This window comes from Vanacampus margaritifer, chromosome 1, assembly GCF_051991255.1.
Source record: "Vanacampus margaritifer isolate UIUO_Vmar chromosome 1, RoL_Vmar_1.0, whole genome shotgun sequence".
Lineage (NCBI taxonomy): Eukaryota > Metazoa > Chordata > Actinopteri > Syngnathiformes > Syngnathidae > Vanacampus > Vanacampus margaritifer.
Window position 1 is genome coordinate 10,772,374 of NC_135432.1, and position 22,122 is coordinate 10,794,495.

The 22,122-nt window shown below is 44.0% G+C and overlaps 2 protein-coding genes and 1 long non-coding RNA gene across 9 annotated transcripts in view; 2 read left to right on the forward strand and 1 right to left on the reverse strand.

Annotated features, from left to right (window-relative positions):
• LOC144055430 (serine/threonine-protein kinase WNK2) overlaps positions 1-1,037 on the reverse strand; it is a 37,705-nt gene extending 36,668 nt beyond the window's left edge. For 6 of the 7 annotated variants that reach the window (XM_077571401.1, XM_077571434.1, XM_077571409.1 and 3 more), the window contains exon 1: positions 501-1,037. The gene's annotated coding sequence lies outside the window, so the exon portion shown is untranslated. The remainder of the gene's footprint in view (positions 1-500) is intronic. The other variant, XM_077571393.1, reaches the window with a different exon arrangement.
• The window catches only part of LOC144055530 (uncharacterized), a 146,326-nt gene that overhangs the window by 74,675 nt on the left and 49,529 nt on the right, over positions 1-22,122 (forward strand). The gene's annotated exons all lie outside the window — the stretch shown is intronic.
• On the forward strand, positions 5,210-19,514 carry ccm2l (CCM2 like scaffold protein). Its single transcript, XM_077555242.1, has 12 exons — positions 5,210-5,482; positions 8,929-9,217; positions 9,716-9,883; positions 10,099-10,182; positions 11,935-12,118; positions 13,415-13,989; positions 14,100-14,229; positions 14,563-14,614; positions 14,706-14,862; positions 16,830-16,968; positions 17,919-18,066; positions 18,494-19,514. Exons 2-12 carry the CDS (start codon positions 9,188-9,190, stop codon positions 18,624-18,626), a joined length of 1,800 nt encoding a protein of 599 aa, XP_077411368.1. The 5' UTR covers positions 5,210-5,482; positions 8,929-9,187; the 3' UTR covers positions 18,627-19,514.

Genomic DNA, 22,122 nt, shown 5'->3' on the forward strand with positions numbered 1-22,122 from the left:
ACTTCCCGCGACTATTTCAGCTTTGCGTTCAACCAAAGAGGCCGACATTTCAAACTAAAATCGGAGCACAGCATATTTATTATGATTTTCTTTTTCTTTCCTGACTGCACGAGCGCGCCTTAGGAAATGATCTGATTTCACATATTGGACTTTAAAAAAAATGAGTCTTTCACGACGAATACTCGCTCTGTGCAACGACGTATAGTGTCAGGCACAACAAAGAAAGGCTGTTACATCAGATGGCAGAAGGTACGCAATTGACCACGTGTGTGCCCGCTTTTGGGTCCAAAAATGTGGCTTGGCCTTTGGCACGTTGCTCATTTGCTAGCAGAAGCACAAGATTGCATGCTTTACTTGTTGGCAGGGCGGAGGCATAATAAAGACAAATCGCCAGCTGAACGCCTTTCGAGACTTTCCGACATATATAAAAAGATTTCCAACGGCCTTCACGTCATGTTGACGCTTCGAAACCAATTTGATCTGGCAACAATTTGACTTACCGTGGTCCCAAAAAGGCACACAAGAGCTCTGCTCCAACGACCTGCTTTTAGCCGCTGATGCTAACGGCGGGCGGCATCATCATCAGCAGCAGCAGCAGCTTCATCATCATCATCAATTAAACTCGCCAAAGGTAAATGAGGCGTCGAAAAAAAGGTGCACTTTAGGCCATGCTCGGCGTTCGTCGCGTGTTGTTTTCTACTCGACGCGGGCACGTGAAAAGCGTTTCAAGGCCGGAGCGAAGGAAGAAAACGTGGAAATCTTCCTCTTGCCTGGATGCTCTCGTTGCCCCTCGACGCGATTGGCCGCATCACTCGTCGTCCCCCTCCCGCTGTTTGCTCAACATGGGCGAACGCTTGAATGGCGTCCAGCTCCCGTCGACAGACACATGACGCGGACAAGTGCTCCCCTCTTCACGTCTTCGCGTCTCCGTGTCCGTTGAGTTTGGGTGGCGTGTGAAATGATGACGCTGCCACACAAGTGCAGCGAGCGCCCACGCACGCAGCACTCTCCTCCCTTCCGCTCGCCGTCTCTCCTCTCTGCGGCCACGCCCCTGGCGACGAGCGAGCGGGCCGACCAATCAGGCGGCACGCCGGAAAAGCGCACGAGGCTGCGCAACAAAAGTGAGCGGGACCCCCCCCCCCCCCCAAAAAAAAGTCCTTCTCAGATAAGACACTATTACGGGAGATGACACTTTAATGGTGTTAATCCAAATGCTTCGAAACTTTGATGGTGGTGGTGGTGCTCCTATGAAACGGGCCATTGAATTTTAGATCGATGTGACTGCGTTCTAAGGGAGGAGCGAGAGCGACGCTTCAGTGGGCTTAACGGTTGCAGCTCAGCTAACACACACAAAATGGGAATCTCTTTATGCTCAATAAAATGAGCAATTGCTCTCATCGATGTTGCACCTCCTCCAAATGGAGTGCTTCATCTTTCACTGGCAGGCAGCCTGTTTTCAGTCGATCCCTCGTTTGAAAGACAACAAAAAAACGCTCCTGATGACTTTATCTAGATGCACTTTCAATGTAGTACCGTTATTGTGCCACAACATGGAGGGCAGCACTGAGCACTACTGGAAGATGTTCAGCCCGTCATGTTTTGGTTCTGTGGGGGTTGAGTTTTTTGTTTGTTATGGGTGTTCTTGATGTTTTTGTCTGTGGTTGGTGTTTTTTGTCTTGTGTTCCTGGTTTCTTCCCTTGTCTCGTTATGTTTAATGTGTATGTTATGTGTGTATTTAGGCCCCGTCCACACCAAACCAGTTTCAATGTATCCTCACAAGTTTCTTACCTACTTGGCATATACATTACAGCCGTTAAACGTCCCCCAGTGTCTTCTTTTGGACACACGCAAGTCTTGAAATGCTTCTGTGTCTACGAGATTTGTTTGAGAAACGAAGCCGGCTTTGCTTCCATCTGGACGGGTTCTTAGTTTGTTATGTTTCTCCAGTCGGTGTGGGTGCATTACCTATGCGTCAAGTCTTTGTCACAGCTAAGTAGCCATTGTCACGCCAAGTAGCCGTCGTCACCGCCAAGTAGCCATCCTCATCGCCAAGTAGCCATTGTCATCGCCAAGTAGCCTTTGCCACAGCCAAGTAGCCTTTGTCACAGCCAATATATTGTCACAGCCAATATATTGCCACAGCCAAGTCATTGTCACAGCTAACCAAGTCGTCCTCATCCCAGCCAAGTAGCCATTGCCACCGCCAAGTAGCCATTGCCACCGCCAAGTAGCCATCTTCACCGCCAAGTAGCCATTGTCATCGCTAAGTAGCCTTTGCCACAGCCAAGTAGCCTTTGTCACAGCCAATATATTGTCACAGCCAATATATTGCCACAGCCAAGTCATTGTCACAGCTAACCAAGTCGTCCTCATCACAGCCAAGTAGCCATTGCCACCGCCAAGTAGCCATCTTCACTGCCAAGTAGCTATCTTCACCGCCAAGTAGCCATTGTCATCGCTAAGTAGCCTTTGCCACAGCCAAGTCATCGTCACAGCTAACCAAGTCGTCCTCATCACAGCCAAGTAGCCATCGTCACCCCCATGTAGCCATCTTCGCCGCCAAGTAGCCATCCTCATCGCTAAGTAGCCATTGTCATCGCCAAGTAGCCATTGTCATCGCCAAGTAGCCATGGTCATCGCCAAGTAGCCATTATCATCGCCAAGTAGCCTTTGCCACAGCCAAGTAGCCTTTGTCACAGCCAATATATTGTCACAGCCAATATATTGCCACAGCCAAGTCATTGTCACAGCTAACCAAGTCATCCTCATCACAGCCAAGTAGCCATTCCCACCGCCAAGTAGCCATCTTCACTGCCAAGTAGCCATCTTCACTGCCAAATAGCCATCTTCACTGCCAAGTAGCCTTTGCCACAGCCAATTTATTGCCACAGCCAAGTCATCGTCACAGCTAACCAAGTCGTCCTCATCACAGCCAAGTAGCCATCGTCACCCCCATGTAGCCATCTTCGCCGCCAAGTAGACATCCTCATTGCCAAGTAGCCATTGTCACCGCCAAGTCATCGCCACAGCCAAGTCATTGTCACAGCTAACCAAGTCATCCTCATCACAGCCAAGTAGCCATTGTCACCGCCAAGTAGCTATCGTGACCGCCAAGTAGCCATCTTCACTGCCAAGTAGCCTTTGTCATCGCCAAGTAGCCATGGTCATCGCCAAGTAGCCATTATCATCGCCAAGTAGCCTTTGCCAAAGCCAAGTAGCCTTTGTCACAGCCAATATATTGTCACAGCCAATATATTGCCACAGCCAAGTCATTGTCACAGCTAACCAAGTCATCCTCATCACAGCCAAGTAGCCATTCCCACCGCCAAGTAGCCATCTTCACTGCCAAGTAGCCATTGTCATCGCCAAGTAGCCTTTGCCACAGCCAATTTATTGCCACAGCCAAGTCATCGTCACAGCTAACCAAGTCGTCCCCATCACAGCCAAGTAGCCATCGTCACCCTCATGTAGCCATCTTCGCCGCCAAGTAGACATCCTCATTGCCAAGTAGCCATTGTCACCGCCAAGTCATCGCCACAGCCAAGTCATTGTCACAGCTAACCAAGTCATCCTCATCACAGCCAAGTAGCCATTGTCACCGCCCAGTAGCTATCGTGACCGCCAAGTAGCCATCTTCACTGCCAAGTAGCCTTTGTCATCGCCAAGTAGCCATGGTCATCGCCAAGTAGCCATTATCATTGCCAAGTAGCCTTTGCCAAAGCCAAGTAGCCTTTGTCACAGCCAATATATTGTCACAGCCAATATATTGCCACAGCCAAGTCATTGTCACAGCTAACCAAGTCATCCTCATCACAGCCAAGTAGCCATTCCCACCGCCAAGTAGCCATCTTCACTGCCAAGTAGCCATTGTCATCGCCAAGTAGCCTTTGCCACAGCCAATTTATTGCCACAGCCAACTCATCGTCACAGCTAACCAAGTCGTCCCCATCACAGCCAAGTAGCCATCGTCACCCTCATGTAGCCATCTTCGCCGCCAAGTAGACATCCTCATTGCCAAGTAGCCATTGTCACCGCCAAGTCATCGCCACAGCCAAGTCATTGTCACAGCTAACCAAGTCATCCTCATCACAGCCAAGTAGCCATCGTCACCGCCAAGTAGCCATCGTTACCGCCAAGTAGCTATCGTGACCGCCAAGTAGCCATCTTCACTGCCAAGTAGCCATCGTTACCGCCAAGTAGCTATCGTGACCGCCAAGTAGCCATCTTCACTGCCAAGTAGCCTTTGTCATCGGCACAGCCAATTCATTGCTACAGCCAAGTCATTGTCACAGCTAACCAAGTCGTCCTCATCACAGCCAAGAAGCCCCAGCCCCAGCCAAGTCAAGTCACTTCACAGCAAGTCAAGTCAAGGCAAATCAGGTCCTGTCACGTCATGCTCCGTTTCAGTCATGCTCCGTTTCAGTCATGGCGACCAGTCTACTCTTATCCAGTCATGGCGACCAGTGCAGTCACATCTTTTCCAGTCAAGGCGAGCAGTCTACTCACGTCGTGTCCAATGGCGACCAGTCTAGTCACATCATGTCCAGTCATGTCTCATTGAGTCATGGTTATCTGCTCACCTTTTTCCCTATGATTAATTAAAGTTCCACACATTGCACTTGATTCCTGTTTCCCTGCGTTTGGGTCAGCCTAATTAAGAGCAAACTAAAGATGCACAAAAGGTCCCAACCGACTTAACTTCAGTAATAGTCTTTGTTCCCAGCTCAAATGCAACTATTTTTGTATGCGCTGCTGCTCTGTGTGTCTTCAAGTAGCAAGTGGCCAGCCACCATCTTTGTGGAATTTTGTCCAAAAAAGTCAAATGAGCACAAATGCCGCTCAAATTTAACCTTGCTCTGCAAGATGTATTTGTGAGTTGACAAACTCCCGAGAATCCATCTTGTTCGGAGACCGAGCCGAACCACTGGTGGTTCATCCATGTGCTCACTGCCAGTTAATTTGCTTGTTAATCATGTTAAGAGACAGCATGTTGAAGCTGCTAAATAATGAATAGCTCATCTCACCATGTCTTAAGTGCTGTCCTGTCTTTAAGTGCTTTCCACACGCATCATACACATACAGTTCATGTCATGATGATGTCATGTATGTTGGGGAAAGCGTTCTGAAATGTGGGGAAATGATTGCGGCCCCACTCAGAAACATTCATCTCCTTTCTTTTGGCTGGGGGTTGATGGCTGGAACCCCCAAAAGGATTTGACCTGCTTAAAGCAAGACTTGTGTTGATTTTCTCTGATTTGGGACATACAACAAAAAGACTGCCCTGTTTCAACTACCAACTTCCTGAGACCAAGATAAAGAGCCCCCACCCCAAATGAATGTGGGAAAATGTGTTTTGGGCCGATGAAACCAAGGTAGAATGTTTGAGCCCTAATTCCAAAAGGTCAGCATTGTTTCACCCCAGAAGAATGAACAGCAGATCTTCTTTGACAACTCCATGTTGGCGGGGGAGTCTGTGTTGAAGGTGAGCACGTGACTGACTCCAAAGCCGATTTGGACTGTTGTCACACAAGCTACTTGAAATATTTTATGCTCCATCTTCCCTTTGCTGCCTTAATGGTGCCCTTTCCAAAGGTCACTGCGCTTGTTGTGCTAATTGTCGCGCAATGCTAACCGGACGCTAAGTGGATCTTCCTCACTGTTCCTCTGAAGCAAACGCAGGAGGGACATATTGCGAGGCTCGTTTGATCCAACGCCAGGATAAAAGCATCGTTTGCGACTTCTCTGCTCAGTGCTCACTTTTCATCCACTTGGCTTTTCAACAAGCTGACGTTAGCAAAAGCTGCTGCTATGTTGTTAGCATGTTATTCATAGCAGACTGTTACTACGTTGTAAGATTAAATGTAGTGCTCTCAAAATTAAAGCTTTAAAGCTTTAACTCCTGATTTAAAGCTTTGTTAAAGCTTTAAATCTGCTTTAACTCTACAGTTAACTCAAGAGTTAAAGCTTCAACTTTGACAGCACTAATTTATTTTTTGGAATGAACAATTAAAAAAACTAAAGAGGTCGATCATGGAATACACTTACAAAGGACATTTGAGTTGGTTCGCAACGATATTTAAAATGCGATTGTGAAAAAAAAAAAGTGGTGGAGTTGTGATGTCCCTTACTACTACTACTACTACTACTACAACAACAACCACTATATATAATGGTAAAAATTAGGGGTGGGAATCTTTGAATGTCTCACGATTCGATTTGGTTCTGATGTTTGGGTCTGCGATTCGATTCAGAATAGATTTTCGATTAAGAACGATTTTTGATTCAAACTGATTTGTTTGACAATGATTTTTGCTTCAATCTATAGATGTGCAAGGAAAACGTCTGACTCGCTAATGTTAATTAGCGCGCTACTCGCGGCACTTTTATCACTCAAAAGAACGGCTCCATGCTGAAAAAAACAACTTTTATTGGAATAACTTGATAGTGAATTTTTCCTTCTACTCTCTAATGTGGCTACAACCTAACACTGTATTAGACCGCGTGGAAACCACACTGCCCCTCAGTGGCCAAACCGGGTACAACATGAACAGCGCTCCAAATAAAGGCGCACACAGACAAAGACAGTATAAAATCATTTAAATAAAATCGATTTTGGGACATTTAAAATCGATTCTTAATCGTACTAAATGAGAATCGAGATTCTTATGAGAATCGATTTTTTGGCACACCCCTAATAATAATAATTGGTTTCAATTAGAATTTTGATAAATAAGCAAATACACAAACTATTCCTCTTCGTAATGTCTTGGGGAATAAAGTAAATTCTGTTTAAGGAGCAAAAATAGTTTGCTCCATCTTCAAGGTGTGATGTGTGAACATCAATCACAAACGTTGCATTTGTTTCACTACTGAATGTGGCGATGGGATTATTGGTCATGTACTGTAGCAGTTTTCGGCAAAAAAAATTAAAATAGAAAAAATAACAAATAATCGAGCAATGAAATGTTTTTTGTAAAAAAAAAAATTACAAAAAAGTTGAAAAGAGTCTCAAAGGTGGCCCTGGCATTCTTCCATGGCACTGACACGGGCAAAAGTTTCACCCCCAACCATTGCCCGACACGAATTCCCCCCTCGCTGATGTCAAGTCCATTGACTCCTGACAAACGACACATTCCAGCTCGGCTCCACTTGTAACCATGACAACCAGGCGTGACACCGGGTCAGAGTTCACTCGCTTATAGCGCCGTCGTCAGCACGCGTGGGAATCGACGGCCGAAGCGAAGAAGAAAAATGAATTCCTTTTAAAAAAAACAGCCTGCTTCTTGAGCCATTAACATGCCATCATCGATCGAAAAGAGAGTTATTTTCAACACTTTACATTTGAACTAAATATTATAATCATGTTAATACAGATATGAAAGACAAAGTAACACATTTGTATCCACCATCTTAAAATGCCTTGTCTAATATTTTTGGTCACGTCCATTTCAGATCAACCACAAATTCAAGTGCTTCTCTTGTACTTTAAAGGATCAGGAGAGAGGTCAAAGGTCAGTCAGCATGTGAGAGTCATTAAATTGTTCATCTCGCCATCGCCCCGCCCCGCCCCGCCCCGCCCCGCCCCTCCCCACAAAACACACATACGCATCATTGGATGAATTTGTCTTAACGTGTAAGAAGTGATTTAAAACTTTTTTTTTTTTTGTATCGCAGTAACTTTCCTGTCTCATGCTGAAGTGAATCGTATTACCTGAAAGAAGGTGCAAAAATATTCTTGTCAGATTGTTTTCCAACAACAGATTCGGCAAGTATGGACTTGCATGAGGTCAGCATGTTTTTGGTGCCACGCTGCAATCTGTGACCTGACCTACAAACACACTGACCTCTCCAGGCTCCTATAGAAGTTTCCACCGGAAAACAAGTCACGAACACACACACACACACACACACAAAAACAACAACCATTGGTGTTTATATACCCCCCAAACATTGTCCTACTATGTGTCTGTCGTGCTGCGGGCAAGCGCGGCGAGAAAACGAGGCTTTCCACACAAACGGGGACAAAGAGGTCTGATCCATAAACAACGCAACGTTTGTTCCTAGCGTACCAACAGGAAAGTGGAGAGAACAACAGTTGGGCACATGTGACATCATCAGGTCGCCTCTTGTGCCCGAGAGTGACCCCCCCCCCCCCCACACACACACACACACACGCACACACACATGACCTGGGGCCTCACTTATCAAACTGGCCCCCCTGACCCCCATCTAGAACTGTTGCTGATGCAACTGTCTCTGGATTGTGGCCGCTTGCACATGCAGAGGTTGCTTTGTAGAGGGGACAGCGACCTCTGTCGGCTGTTTGGAAAATTGCAGAAAAGTGCGCAGTTTTTTTTTGTTTTTTTTAAGAAATAATGCTGGGGCAATTGTCATAATGTGATGAGAGTATGATAGAACATCTTAACGATTTTGTCAGACATCATAGCCTTGTGACGGAAAGCAAAACTGTGGCAAAGATACATTTGACGGCCATGCTCCAACAACACACAATTTTTTTTTTTTTTTTATGGAAAAGACCTTGAGACTCAAATACATCTCAGCATATTATAGCAACATGCAAATTTTCCCTTCCATGTTTATTCAGAGTGTGTGTGTGTGTATGTGTGTGGTCTTGTTTTTGTTACATAGTGGGGCCAACATTTCGGAATTTCACAGAGTTGTGGGGCCCACCCGTCCTTGTGGGGCCATTTTGCTGGGCCCCACAAGTTTAGAGCTCTTTTTGAGGGTCAAGACTTGGTTTTAGAGTTTAGGTTTGAATTGGGTTATGGTTGAGGTTAGGGTAAGGAATAGGGGTAGGCAATCATTTTTGATAGTTGGGGTTAGGGGGAGGGGCTAGGAAATGCATCATGTCAATAAGATGGCCCCACAAAGATAGTAACACAAGTTTGTGTGTGTGTTTAAATTTAGTGATAATGGACCTTATCAGACTCTGGTGGAGTTTCCTCCTGGACAGGAAGTGGCCTTCCCTTGCTTCCTGCCGTCCCCTCCTGTGTGTAAGTGTGTGTGCATGCATGCAAGTGTGTGTCCTAAGAATATGGTGACAAAACAATCAGTGTAGAACGGCAAAGGAGAAGAAATTGGAGACATGGAGGTGGCAAGAAAACGAGGGGAAATTTGAGCAAGTGCAAATTTGCCCGACTGGATTGGAAAAAGCGGCTGAGCTACAATGGATTATGAACCAAAGAAATCCAAAAAGGTAATTTCCTATAGTGCTTTATCATTGCTTCCATTCGCTTACAGAGGATGTTTGTCTTGCATTTGAAACATTTCATTTGATTTGCTAAACATGTTGTCTCACATGCAAAAATATTTTGGAAAGAATCTCACAGGACAAAACTGGCAAATAGACTCAGAAGGATGTCTTACAATTAAAAATGAAAGGTTGCGTTGTATTCACTTCCTACCATACACTGAAATATGCTGAAAAGTCATCTCATGAAATGTTCAATCAAATTGTCTAAAAATGACAATGGAAAGAAATTGTTGCTGTAAATCGTCCGTCCGTCTTCCTGTCTGCTCCAAGAGACATGACAATGAAATGGCCAGCGTGCTTGGAAGTTGTCAGACAAATAACAAACGTGACGGTTTGCCACATCCATTTTGTATTCCGCCAGCGTCCCACTCTTGACCAGAGTTCTTTGAAATCCTCCATTAAGTGTTTGTTTTTGGTGTGCATGTGGTGCGCCTGCCAAAGGGTTTGGTGTCTCCGATTAAGCGTCTGGTGTGGTCCAAAGCCAGTCGCAGGCCGGCGGAGCGAGGCAGCGTATGCCGGCGTCCCCTGCACACCGTCCCCCTCTACCCACCCGACTTCCTTATCCACCCCGAAAGACTCATCTTTGACTATGTGGAGAAGGAGGTCAAGGTAGGACTGGCGGCTTTACCCGACCTGCTTTCGGCCAAGGCACAGCTTTGTCGTTTTATTTGGTTCTCTGACTGCATTTCATGTGGAACATCGTCTAAGCTTGTTTGGAAAAGTGCTGTGCAAATCAAGTAGTTATTGTTGTGCAGTGCGCCGTGGCTGGGAAGGAGTGCGTAATTTGCCGCACAAGCTTCTGATCACATGACCTTTCCCGTCAGTTCCTGGGCCACTTGACGTGGGTGTCTGTTTCTCTCAACCCGTCCAGTCGAGATGAACTGCTGCAGCTGCTGGACATCGCCAGGGTTCGTAGTCCAACTCATCTTTTGCCCGTCATCTTCATGCACAGCTGGAAAGAAAAAAATATGGCCGTTTTGATTGTTCTGACCAAGCCATTTCAAAATAAAATACTGCCTCCAAAAAAAAAAAAAAAACTCTACCGCCAATCGATGGACCGTTTGTACCACCATTTTTTTTCTAGCTGCCTTGAATTTCAATTTTATGAGAATTTGCATCTATGAACGATCAATGTTGGGGGTCATTTTTTAGGTAGTGCTTGGTTTACTTGTGCAATAGCCTCGGACCTCGGACCTCTTGGTCAGCCGGGACGTCCTCGAGCTCCTCGGTGACCCGAGAAAGAAAATGGATGGATCATCCTGTTAATCATTGTGCTTGATTACCAACAAGCAATCATATTTAGTTGCTTTAGCTTCAGCTTAGAAAGTACCTGAAAGCAATACTCAGGTCAAAGTACAAATTTCTGAACAGAAAATAACTTTGGGAGATGTAAAAGTCACCTTGTAAAGCAGCTGACATTTACTGTATACAAATAGCAAAAGTCAAGTTCTTATATATTCAAAGGAACCCCGACTGTATTGACAAGTTTGCTCCGTATGATTTATTTGGGTCATAATCATGAGTTTCATTAAAAACATTTTTTTTTTTCCAGTTTAATACATTTTTGGGGAATTTTATTTGTACATACGCCGCCATTATTATTTACGTCACAACGCATTCCGTGCGTAGTGACGTAGAATGGCAGCCGGCTCTCTGCCCAGCAATGTAAAAATGCCTATAATGAAAGCAAGGTAAGCCTCCGTAGCGTTCCTAAAGGGACGATCAAAACTCTTGAATGTGTCTGGTGAATGATAAGAGCACGGCGTGGGGGGAGGGTGACTCTCCCGATCGCATGTTGTTTCTTTAGGAACGCTAATTAACCCTGGAGAACCCTTTTCTTCTTTGGAAAATTATGAATTATACATTAAATGACTGCTATAAGTTCACTGAACACCAAAATATATGTTTTGCAATAGCTCAGACTTGCTAATTTATCAATATATATATATATATATAACATACTCCTAGGCATTCTGCAACATGATATGAAATAGATTAACAAAAAAAACACAATTTTACCATCTGATGGTTTGCTGAGAAGATGTTTTTTTTTTTGGGATTGATTTCCAGCTCAACAAAATAGCATGTTGCCAGCCATCTTGTCACCACCACTCTGGCTCATGTAAGTGCAATATTCATCCACTAGATGGCCCCATGCAGGGGTCAGAAGTGGCACTCTGGACTTTTGAAGTTAAATTTGTAAAAAAAAAAAGAAAAAAAAAAGGTATTTGTTATTTGAGTAGCAGAATTTATAGGGGCCAAATTTGACCCCGTGGGTTCTCCAGGGTTAATTTGATAACTTATTTTTCATGTATAATTTAATACCTTTAAAAACACATTTATTCCACATGCTGTCGAATGAAGATGACATCACCTACGCTGAGGAAATCATGGCGCACCTGTTTTCTGGGTTTGGTCTGCAAACTGAGCCATGATTGGTGGTTACCTATTTACTCAGCACAGGTGATGTCATCTCTAGTCGACAGCAAGTGGAAAAATTTGTTTTCAAATGTATTAATTGTACAAGAAAAATAATGACGTTATCAAATTCATTATTTTATTATTTTCATTTTATTCCTTCATATTACCTTACTGTTGAAAATGGCTCAATGGGTCAAGTATCCCTTTAAATGTGGCGACGTAATTGTGTCGGTGAGCAGCAGTTGAAGGTCCTGCCGTCCAAGACCAGCGTGGAACAAGACTGCATCTTGAGTCTGTCCGCTCGCTGCCTGCTGCTGACGTGGCGAGACAACGAGAAGCTGCTGATGAGGATTCCCACACACGAGATCGCCGCTGCGTCCTACCTGAGAGATGACGCTCTGCACCTGCTGGTCCTCAAGACAGGTCAGTTCGTTATTGCAACACCAGCACCAACATTTGTCCAAAACGGACCCTTTTCACCCCCCCTCAAAAAAAAAAAACAGGCAAGGAACCATACACCCGTGTCTCGTCTCGATCGGTGATCATTTTCTAAAACGCACTCATGTAATTTCACGTAGCCATGAGAACGAACCGAATGAGGAAAAAACAGGCTATGTCTAAAATTTGAGATGATTTCGTACTTTCAAAAGAGGACAAAGTGTCTCCTAATAAGCAGACGTATCTTACGCATTTGTACATTGACGCTAAAGTAAACATTGCTAGCTAGTTGACTATAGCTTAGCACTGCTAATTACAACCAATGGGGTTAGATGCCACGGACTGTAAATGTGTAGTCGAAACCTTTTTGCTTTTGTTTTTGAAAGAGATGGATGTATATTTACAATCTACTTACTTCTCTATCTACTTCCAAAAATAAGAAGACAATCAAGACCTTAATTTTGTGTTCTTATTTTGGTGTTTTTAATATTTCTTAGTTTAAGACCCCTGGCATATATTTTTTTCTTTTTCTTTTCTCCCCCTTTTCCCTTACTGCTATTGTGAGATTGTTGTGTACTGAGATGATGATTGTTTGCCATGTTTGGCTTTTAATCTCAATTTGTTAAATAAAGCTTTTTTTTTTTTAAGGGAAAAAAAGATGCCACGGACTTCCGTGTTTCGCACATCAGCGTCGTTTCCGTTCCAACACTCACACTCCAACTGAACGCTCCCGCCGAGCGTCTCAACTCTCTGAAATACTTTGCACAACTGAGACAAACACACTACCACTCGCACCCGTCGACGAGAACGCGCAACCGAGGGGCACAAAGGCGGAAGCCCAACAACTGGGACGCGGCCCACACGTCGCAAACAGGAAACGGAAACAAAGCTGATGTGTGAAAAGTTGGAAGTCCCGCCTCCTCCGTGGCATATACCCCATTGTCATCTCTCCACCAAATGGCTTTTTTTTAAACTAATGCTAACTAAATAAAGCCTGCATAGGGCAAACATGACAGGCTGTGATTGCTGTGGATGCCTGACCAGAATTCTAAACTGTCCAAAAATCTGTTACGGCAGCGGCAGACCCTCACCCCCACAGCCTGTCACGTGAAGGCCGTGAATCGTGGTAAGAAACAGCCAAAATCCCAGCGCCTACGACATTTCCAGTGAACAGGGGCCGATCTAGCTGCCAGGAACAAAGTGTAAACATTGCTCTGAGAATAGTTTTGGACATTTTGATGAGGCTAAAGCAGTGCGGTGTGATCTATGCTGGTGGTTCAGGTCTAAACGTGGATACTGTGGTGGCCGGGGACAACAGCCTGGACCGAAAGAAGCCGGCGGGCATCGACGACCGACGGCAAACCGTGAGCTCCAACGCCGACCCACGACCTTCCGGCGGTACGATGGAACGACGGCACACCATCTGCGGAGTGGACTGGAGGCCGTCGCTGTCCAGGAGCAGCCACGACAAGAACCAAAACGTGGACCGAGGAGGAGGAGGAAGCAGCAGCGGCGGCGGCAGTTTAGAAAGGAAGCAAGCAGGGGGGAGCTGGGAAAGGACACAAGCCACGCGTAAGACGGGAGGCAGCTGGGAGAGCCGCCGGCCGAGGCCGACGAGCGGGGTGGCGCCCGGAGGGGGAGGAAGCTGGGAGAGACGGCACGGAGCAGGAGGAGGAAGCTGGGAGCGGCGAGGAGGAGGTGGCGCGGGAAGCTGGGAGCGGCGGCAGGCCTGCACTGGGAGCTGGGAAAGAGGCAAGAGTTATGGAAGCTGGGAGAGGAGGAACCACAACCCACTGGAGCCCACCCCGTGCCCCGACGCCTACTGCAACCTCGTCATCCTGGCCGTGGACAACCGGGTGGGTGAGCGTGTGGTCACGTGACTCAAATATCCTGCATGATGTAGCAAAATGACATCAAGTCATCATTTAGCGACTCCCCAATTCCCGTTTGGATCTCCTGCGTGTAGGACGCTGCGGAGGAATACTGTTCCCTCATCTGCCAGATGTTCCAAATCATTTATGGACATCAGACCATCGAGTGCGTGGACAGGGCAGGCTTTCACCACACCATGCCCGACCGCTACTGGCTGCAGAGAAGTGAGCGCAACTAACCCGGATGGATGATTGGCACAAATGTGGGTCCTTGCCTGATCAAGCTTTTGGTTGACTGAACTTCCTGCTTGCTAATTTGACTTGCAAAGGAGTGAAACATGTCCGGTTGATTTCTGCAAAGGTTTTGATTAATATGATCAACATTTGACCCATGCAAAATAAAATAATTAAAAAGCCTGACAGTTCCAAAGAAAAGGCAGCTATTTTCCAACTCTTGCTTATTTGAAGTCGCTGTTAAGCTTCAAAGTTCTCAACTGCTGTTAATTCCGTAAAATTTTTATAATTTAGTAAAATGGCAACTTTTTGTGCATGTGACAGGTGACAGCTGCCTGACGGACTACGATCCAGAGTTCAGCTGCTGCAGTTCATAGTCAGTCCCATTTTGCGGACGCATGTCGTCAACCATTGATCGGCGACAATTCCCGATGTTCCGACTTTCTTTGCTTTCTGCTCTCTCTTAGCGACGGATCCCAGGAGGCGTCGGAGCTATACTACAGTGAGACGTACAGCGAAAGTTCCTCGCTTTCGCGTCACGACTCTCATCGCGGTCCGGCTTCGGCCAACGACGCGGCGGAGAGCAACCCCACCCTTGTGCTCATGCAGGACTACATGATGACGGTGGGGGCTCTTTTCACATGCCTTGCACCCAATATTGAGCTCATTCTCATTTCTAATTGAGCTTTCCAAGACAAACACAACCGTTTGTTTACTGTCCATTCAATGGCCTGAGAAGGACACGAAAAACTTTATTTTTCTTACAATTTTTACCTTTTAAACACTAACAGCCAATAATTCAAATACTCCTATAGGTCAAAGTAATTATTTTTCTCAATTCACTGTTATTGATCAATATCATATTGTTGATATGAAAATAACCCATATATAACCCATATATATATATATATATATATATATATATATATGAAAATAACCCATATATATATACTGTATATATATATATATATATATATATATATATATATATATATATATATATGGGTTATTTTCATATCAACAATATGATATTGATCAATAACAGTGAATTGAGAAAATTAATTAATTTTAATATATATATATATATATATATATACTTTTTTTTAAATTTTAACTCTTTGACTGCCAGACGTTTTCAGAAACGGGATGTCGCCAGTGCCAGCCGATTTAAGCATTTTGAGTGATCTTTCAAGGTCCACAGAAAATGTTGTGTTTGGACTATGGAAACACACATCCGACCAAATGAAAGATTGGACTCTCATCTTTCATCAGAAAAAAAAAGTTTGTTTCTACCTTATTCTGTTCTTCAGTAATCAACAATAGAAAATGGTTACTTTCACCGAAATTCTCTGTTTTGAAACAAAAAACGGAGAAAAAGAGCTTTTTGTGAAACGATGTTATTTCATGCACTCTAGTGAATTGTACACTTCTTTTTGTCCATGAATGATGCCACAAACACCTAAATAGTGCTTTACTTCTGTAAAACGCTTTCACCAACAATGAAAAAGTGTTTTTTGATTGCAAAATGCGTTTATTTCCATTCAACAGTGTAACAATTTGACAAAACAATTTCGCAAACTATTTACAAATGTGTGCAACTGTGGTACTACTTACAATTATGTGGATGTTTCAAATACAGTTTTTCTTTTTGTAACGCTCTCCTGCGTACAAGGAGACGCCAGGACTCGCACAACAGTTTACTTTCACTTTCGCATTGGTCCGTTTTGCGTGCAAACGTTACACTTTCTTGACGGCCTTTTTTTCCGGGGAATAAAAAGCAAGTAGCAGACTGTACACACTTCCTCCGATGAATATGCATTGGACTCGGGGCACTCTCCGTCGTCCGATTGAACGTCCGCCTGTGCGTGCTCGGTTGCGCTCCGCGTTACGACACCGTCATAGCCGCCGCGTCAGCGGTTCCAATTTCGCCGTCAAGCTCGGATTCACCTTCATCATCATCGTCATCAATGTACTCTTTTAGCGTTGGTCGATGCCTTTCGTCTTGTAAGTGTAGAGCTGCTTGCAAACGCTCGCCATTGCCCGTTCCCTCCTCCATCTAGCTCCATCTTCATCTCCAACGTCTTCTACTGCCGCGTCAATGCTTTCCAACCACGGAGTCACCATCATCTTCATCATCGATGATGATCATCGTCATCAACAATGTGCTCTTTTAGCGATGCTTTTGGTCTTTGAAAAAAACGGCTCTGACGTTAGCTCCTCGCGACCGGCCGCCATTTTTCCTTTGTTTTCCATTCTGATCTCCTGCTCAACGCTCTAGCTCCGCCTCTACTGACGCCCACCCGATCTTGTCAAAAGAGAGTCATCGCTGCCCTCTAGGGGCCAAAAATAGTCATTAGGCTCACGAGACCTGCTTAAAACTTTCAGGAGAGCTCCGCAAGCCTTCCCAGCACCCGTTTCAAAAAAAAAATAAAAAATGGGAGGACGTCTTTTAACGTCTTTGGCGCTCCTCCGTAGGTTTTTGCAGAACGTCATTTAACGTCTTTGGCAGTAAAAGAGTTTTAATAAATATATACTTTTTTTTAAACTCAAACATGCAAGTGAAACTCTCTTGGGTGTGTTTTTGTGTGTAGCTGAGGAACAAGCTGAGTGCGGCGGAGCTGCAACACTTTGCGGCCTTTCTGCGAGAGTACAGGCTTGGCTCGGACATCGGACACTTTTGCTCCAAGCTGCTGCAGCTGTATGGAGACAACCGCAAGTTCCTGCTGCTGGGTGAGAGGCGGACAACGAGGCACACCAGAAAAAAATCATTGCCAGTCCTTGTAGCTGCATTTTAATACCTGAGTGCTGTTAGCAATAGCGGCGGCGGTGTCTATGGGAGCACATGATGTTCATTTTACAGAGTGGCTGCTATTTTCTGCCACCAGAGGGCCACCTATCCTAACCTTATAAGTGTTAACCTTATAAGGTTAGAATTTCAAATTACACTTTTCAAAGAGGGCTATGTTTTCACATGTGGATTTTCATCTATGGTTTGGGTTGCAAAGTATGGTTCCCAACCAGGGGCGTGAAGAGGGTGGGGCTACTGCCCTGGTAGCCTCCTAAGGGTGAGTGGTGCGGGGTGAGGATCTATACCCTCTAAAAACGGTTGGGTCAAAAATATCCCAAATTGCGTCAAAAAGGGACCGACCCCAATTTTTTTTTATTCACCCAAAAAGTTGGGTCATATGAACACCTCTTCGCTGTTTTTTTGTTTTGTTTTGAAACACAAAAAAATGGGTTGTGTGATTTACTCATTTGACATAACTTTTTGGGTTACGTAAATAAATAACCCAAAAAGCTGAGTTATTCAAAGTTTTTGGTTTAATAAATAACACAAAATGTTGGGTTATTTAAAGTTTAGAATTAAATCAATAACCTCAAAAGTTGGGTCATTTAACTTTTTGAGTTAAATAAATAACCCAAAAAGTTGTGTGTGTGTGTGGGGGGGGTTGAAATAAATACCAAAAAAACAACTAACAAATGTTGAGTTTTCCTTTTTGGGTTAAATGAATAACCCAAAAACTGGGGTTACTTTTGTATTAAACAACCCCAAAAGTTGGGTCTGTGCCTTTTTTTGACCAAACTGTTTTGATGAATGAAATCCCTCATTTGGAACTCTAACTCTAGTTGAAAACATCAACCCCCCCCCCCCCCTACCCCCCATCTTGTTTGACTTGCAGGCATGCGGCCATTCATCCCTGACAAGGACGTGGGCGCCTTTGAGCTCTTCCTGGAAAGTATTGGGATCCGCGAAGGGGGAATTCTAACCGACAGCTTCGGACGAATCAAGCGCAGCATGAGCAACACGTCGGCCAGCGCCATGAGAGGGTACGAGGGGCGGGGCCGGGGCACACATTGTCACATCATGGGCTTGTCAACATTCTTGTTGTGTTGTGTTCAAGTTTGTCTGGCAAATCTTGTCACTTATTTACTGACAAGAAGTCACCCATTTGTTTTTTTTCTGCTCTGCCACCATCTTGATGCTGAGGTGAATTGAGGAGCTTCATTTTGAGAAAAGTAGTGCTTTGCCACCATTCTGTGGCATCTATTGGCAATTACAAACCTTTCTTTGGGTGGGTGAGGGACAATGAATAACCGATTTTTTTGTTTGTGGCAAGGTTTGGACGAATCCCAACATATTGTAAAAGTCATCATTATCAAGGCTTCCCTTTCAAATGGGGCCTTTGCTGCTTTTCCATGGTCAGTGTGGACAGCAGATCCCCGCGTTTAGCTCAGTTGCTTGTTTTGTCGGCAGGTACGACAGCTGCTCCCTGACGTCGGGATCTCAAGAGTTCAACCGCCGCATCAGCGACATCACACACGACATCCAAGCCCTCGGCTTCGGGGAGGCGCACGCTGATATCGAAGAGGAGGACTACTACCTGTGATGGGATTCAAGCCCAGTCCTCACAGTCATCAGGTCGGTGGACCCATGGCCCGCGTGCCCGACTCCACATTCTGTGGTTTCCCATGTCGAGCGGCCTTCCTGTGTGGACTTTGCATGTTTGCCGGAGTACCTGCAGAAAAGCCACGTAAGAGCGATTTCAATTCCTCCCAAAACATGTCAAGATCTCAGTCGTGGTCGACGGCACCACTCAAGATTGACTCTAAGCCCTCTAAATACAGTTGTTGTTGTTTGTTTTTATTAACTCATTCACTGCCATTGACGGCTATAGACGTCAAAAATTCATTTTAACTATTTCTATTAGTTAAATTTTTTTGTTCCCACTTTTGTTAACAAGAGTATGAAAACCTAGATTTTTTTTATTGTATTAAAACAGTTATAAAATGTTTGATTAATCGTGAGTTAACTAGTAAATTCATGAAATTAATTATGATTAAAAATGTATTATTAAAAATTAAACAAAAAAAGTTTTTTTTTTTTAAAGGTTATTAAAAATTAGGGGCATCAGGCGTTTGTAAATTTGTAATCGTAGTTAATCGCATGACTTCACAAATTTTATATCTGTTCTAAATGTACCAAAAAAAATCTAGGTTTTACTCTTAACAAAAATGGGGGAAACAAATGTTAAACTAATAGAAATAGTTCAAATGGATTTTTTTTTTTAAAGTTTATAGCTGTCAATGGCAGTGAATGAGTTAATTAAGTTAATTTTTTTCCCAGTGTGAGCATAAAATGTTTTTGTGAGACTTTGCAGTACAGGCTAGTCACCAGGTGGGGGCAGCATCATACTAAATCCTGCTTCATCTTCTATTCGCCTTTCGATGGCAGCACAAAATAAGAGAATAAAAAATGGTCTGACAATGAAGATGAATGCAAGGCTTGTGTTTAAAAAAAAAAAGAAAAAAAGTTTCTGTGTGTTTCTTGAATTATTTACACGCCACAGTGAGCCACTACGATGCAGGCCGCTCTACACAAAATTCCCATGGTGCATTGCTTCCCCGCCGCCGGCCCTGTGACCTCTGCCAGCTTCACTGAACATCAGCTACAGTCGTGATGCAATCGTTTCTTTCCTCTTACACTTAGCGGAATGAGTATTGGTGTTCAGTTTTGTCATTGTGTTTGTACGGCACGGTGACAGCAGACCCGTGACACGAAAGCCATGAAAGTTCATCAGTGGATTAGAGCGCGGACATTGATCTTTGTAATCGGCAGTGTGCTGGTATTAACCACATCATCAGCCAACAATCGCACTCATCCTGTGTAATTTGACAGCTTAAGCAGTGGAGGGGGATAAAAAAGAACTACATGGGCAATTGAGATATTCTGATTGCGTTCATAAGACCAAATATTCATGTTAGAAACCCCAAAAAGATCATATTTGTGTTTGTGTGTGTGTGTGTTTACATGACCTTTTAAAACCAAAATATTGCTAGTATTAAGGATTTGAAAGTGAAAACTTAATCACTGACAAAGCAACAAAGCGTTTTTGGAAAGAAAACATAACTAATAAAAATTAACAAACCTGCTCTAAAAAACGTACTACATTTAAAACGTAAAAGTAAAATAAAAAAACATGTATTATAAAAAACACAAAACTACGATAACCGTGTTGCTTACTAGTAGTGTCATCAGAGATCGCGCCATCATTTGCCACACAGAAGCACGTGCGACATCATGGTGAAAAGGTCACTAAGGGCCAACAAGAGAGACAACATGCAGGCCAAGGACTCTGGGTGCTGACCCCTGACCCCACACTAGCCGCGCCAGGGTTGCTGTGAGAAACAAGGATGAAAATCCATGTTGACATGACATTGTAAAGTACGAATGAAATCCCCAGGAGATTTCAAGTGATGTCAGCTTTGGAGACTAAGCAGCTGTCAGCAGAGCTGGAAGGTCACCCGGAGTTCATTTGTTGCCTTTCAGATATGCATGCGTGTGACCGCAAACGCTGGTCCTCCCGCCGGCTATATTTAGTGGGACGACAGCCCTGGCGGACTTGGAGCAGGTATGTCCGTCAGCTCAACCGCGGCGGTGTCGGCGAGGGGATCAGTGCCAGCAAATCCTCTGAGGTTTCATAACAATGACGTGCTGACAGCCAATCAAAGCTGCTGTCAGGCAGAGCTACGGTGACAATGCTAATAATTTCTCAGCATCCCGTCCACAACTCGGACCACCAGTGATGGGAGGGATATTGTGATTTCCTAGGATTGTTGGAGATGTGGTCAATTGAAAATGAAAAACTTGCAGACACTTGTAGAACTCAAGTATTGCGTATTGATTAGCGCTGGGTATCTAATTGTAGAATCATTAATTACACTGGGGAACTTTTTTTTGGGGGGGTGGGGGGGGGGCTGAGTTCGATTTTTATGCTGACTAAACTAAAATACATGACGATTAAAAATTGCACTCGTTTTTTTTTTTTTTGCATTCTCCAGATAAGGAAAATTGCACTGATAAGCTGTAGTAAGACTATAGTAATAGCTGATACAATGTGAATAGGTCAGTACTAACAAGATCTGCAAACACAAAGATAACCAGCATAGGAGCAATTACGAGATACTCGCCATATCCTCTGTAAAAACATAATGTTAAACATTGCAGCCATGCCTGTTTCATTCATATTTCATTCTATGTCAATATTTGAACATTTTTATAGAACAATAATATCAGTCTACAGTATTTTTCATGACCTGCTAGAGAAAAACTGAGATCAGCTTTGGACTCTGCACCCAAAAATGTATTCAGCAGCTGTCAGATCTTAGCAGTAGTTGTCTTCCCCAGCGTTATTCTTAACTCTTTGACTGCCAGACGTTTTCAGAAAAGGGATGCCGTGGGTGCCAGCCGATTTAAGCATTTTGACTGATCTTTCAAGGTCCACAGAAAATTATGTGTTTGGACTATGGAAACACACATTCTACCAGATGAAAGATTGGACTCTCATCTTTAATCAGAAAAAAAGTTTGTTTCTACCTTATTCCGTTTTTGAGTAATCAACAATAGAAAATGGTTAGTTTCACCTCTGTTTTGAAACAAACGTCTTTTAACGTCTTTGGCACTCCTCCATAGGATTTTACTAAACGTTATTTAACGTTTTTGGCAGTCAAAGAGTTAATAACATATTGAGCAAATCCGGTGATCATTTTTCAAGAAATGTCTCTCGTTTGAAAAGTTTCAACCTAGCTGCATGTAGGCCTACTGCAAACCCAGTCAACTGACAGCGTCATATTTATTTATTTATTTATTTATTTGCTTGTTTATTTATTCATTAATTTATCTTTGATGGCGTCATTTTTATTTTTCTATTATAACTTTATGAAACAATTTCAACAGAATACACAAACAAATTGTGAACACTACACACACGTTATTAATTACAGTTTGACGGCGTCATCTTCTCCCGGAAGAGTGCGTATTGTGACGTCATGACGCAGGCCAGTTTTGATCCAATAGGATTGCGGGAGGGCGTAAGCCACCTCGCG

Coding starts and splice junctions, on each gene's coding strand:
- ccm2l (XM_077555242.1), top strand. CDS start 9,188: ATGGATTATGAACCAAAGAAATCCAAAAAG. Junction 14,230..14,562: donor CCGCTACTGGCTGCAGAGAA/GTGAGCGCAACT, acceptor TGCATGTGACAG/GTGACAGCTGCCTGACGGAC. Junction 16,969..17,918: donor CCGCAAGTTCCTGCTGCTGG/GTGAGAGGCGGA, acceptor TTTGACTTGCAG/GCATGCGGCCATTCATCCCT.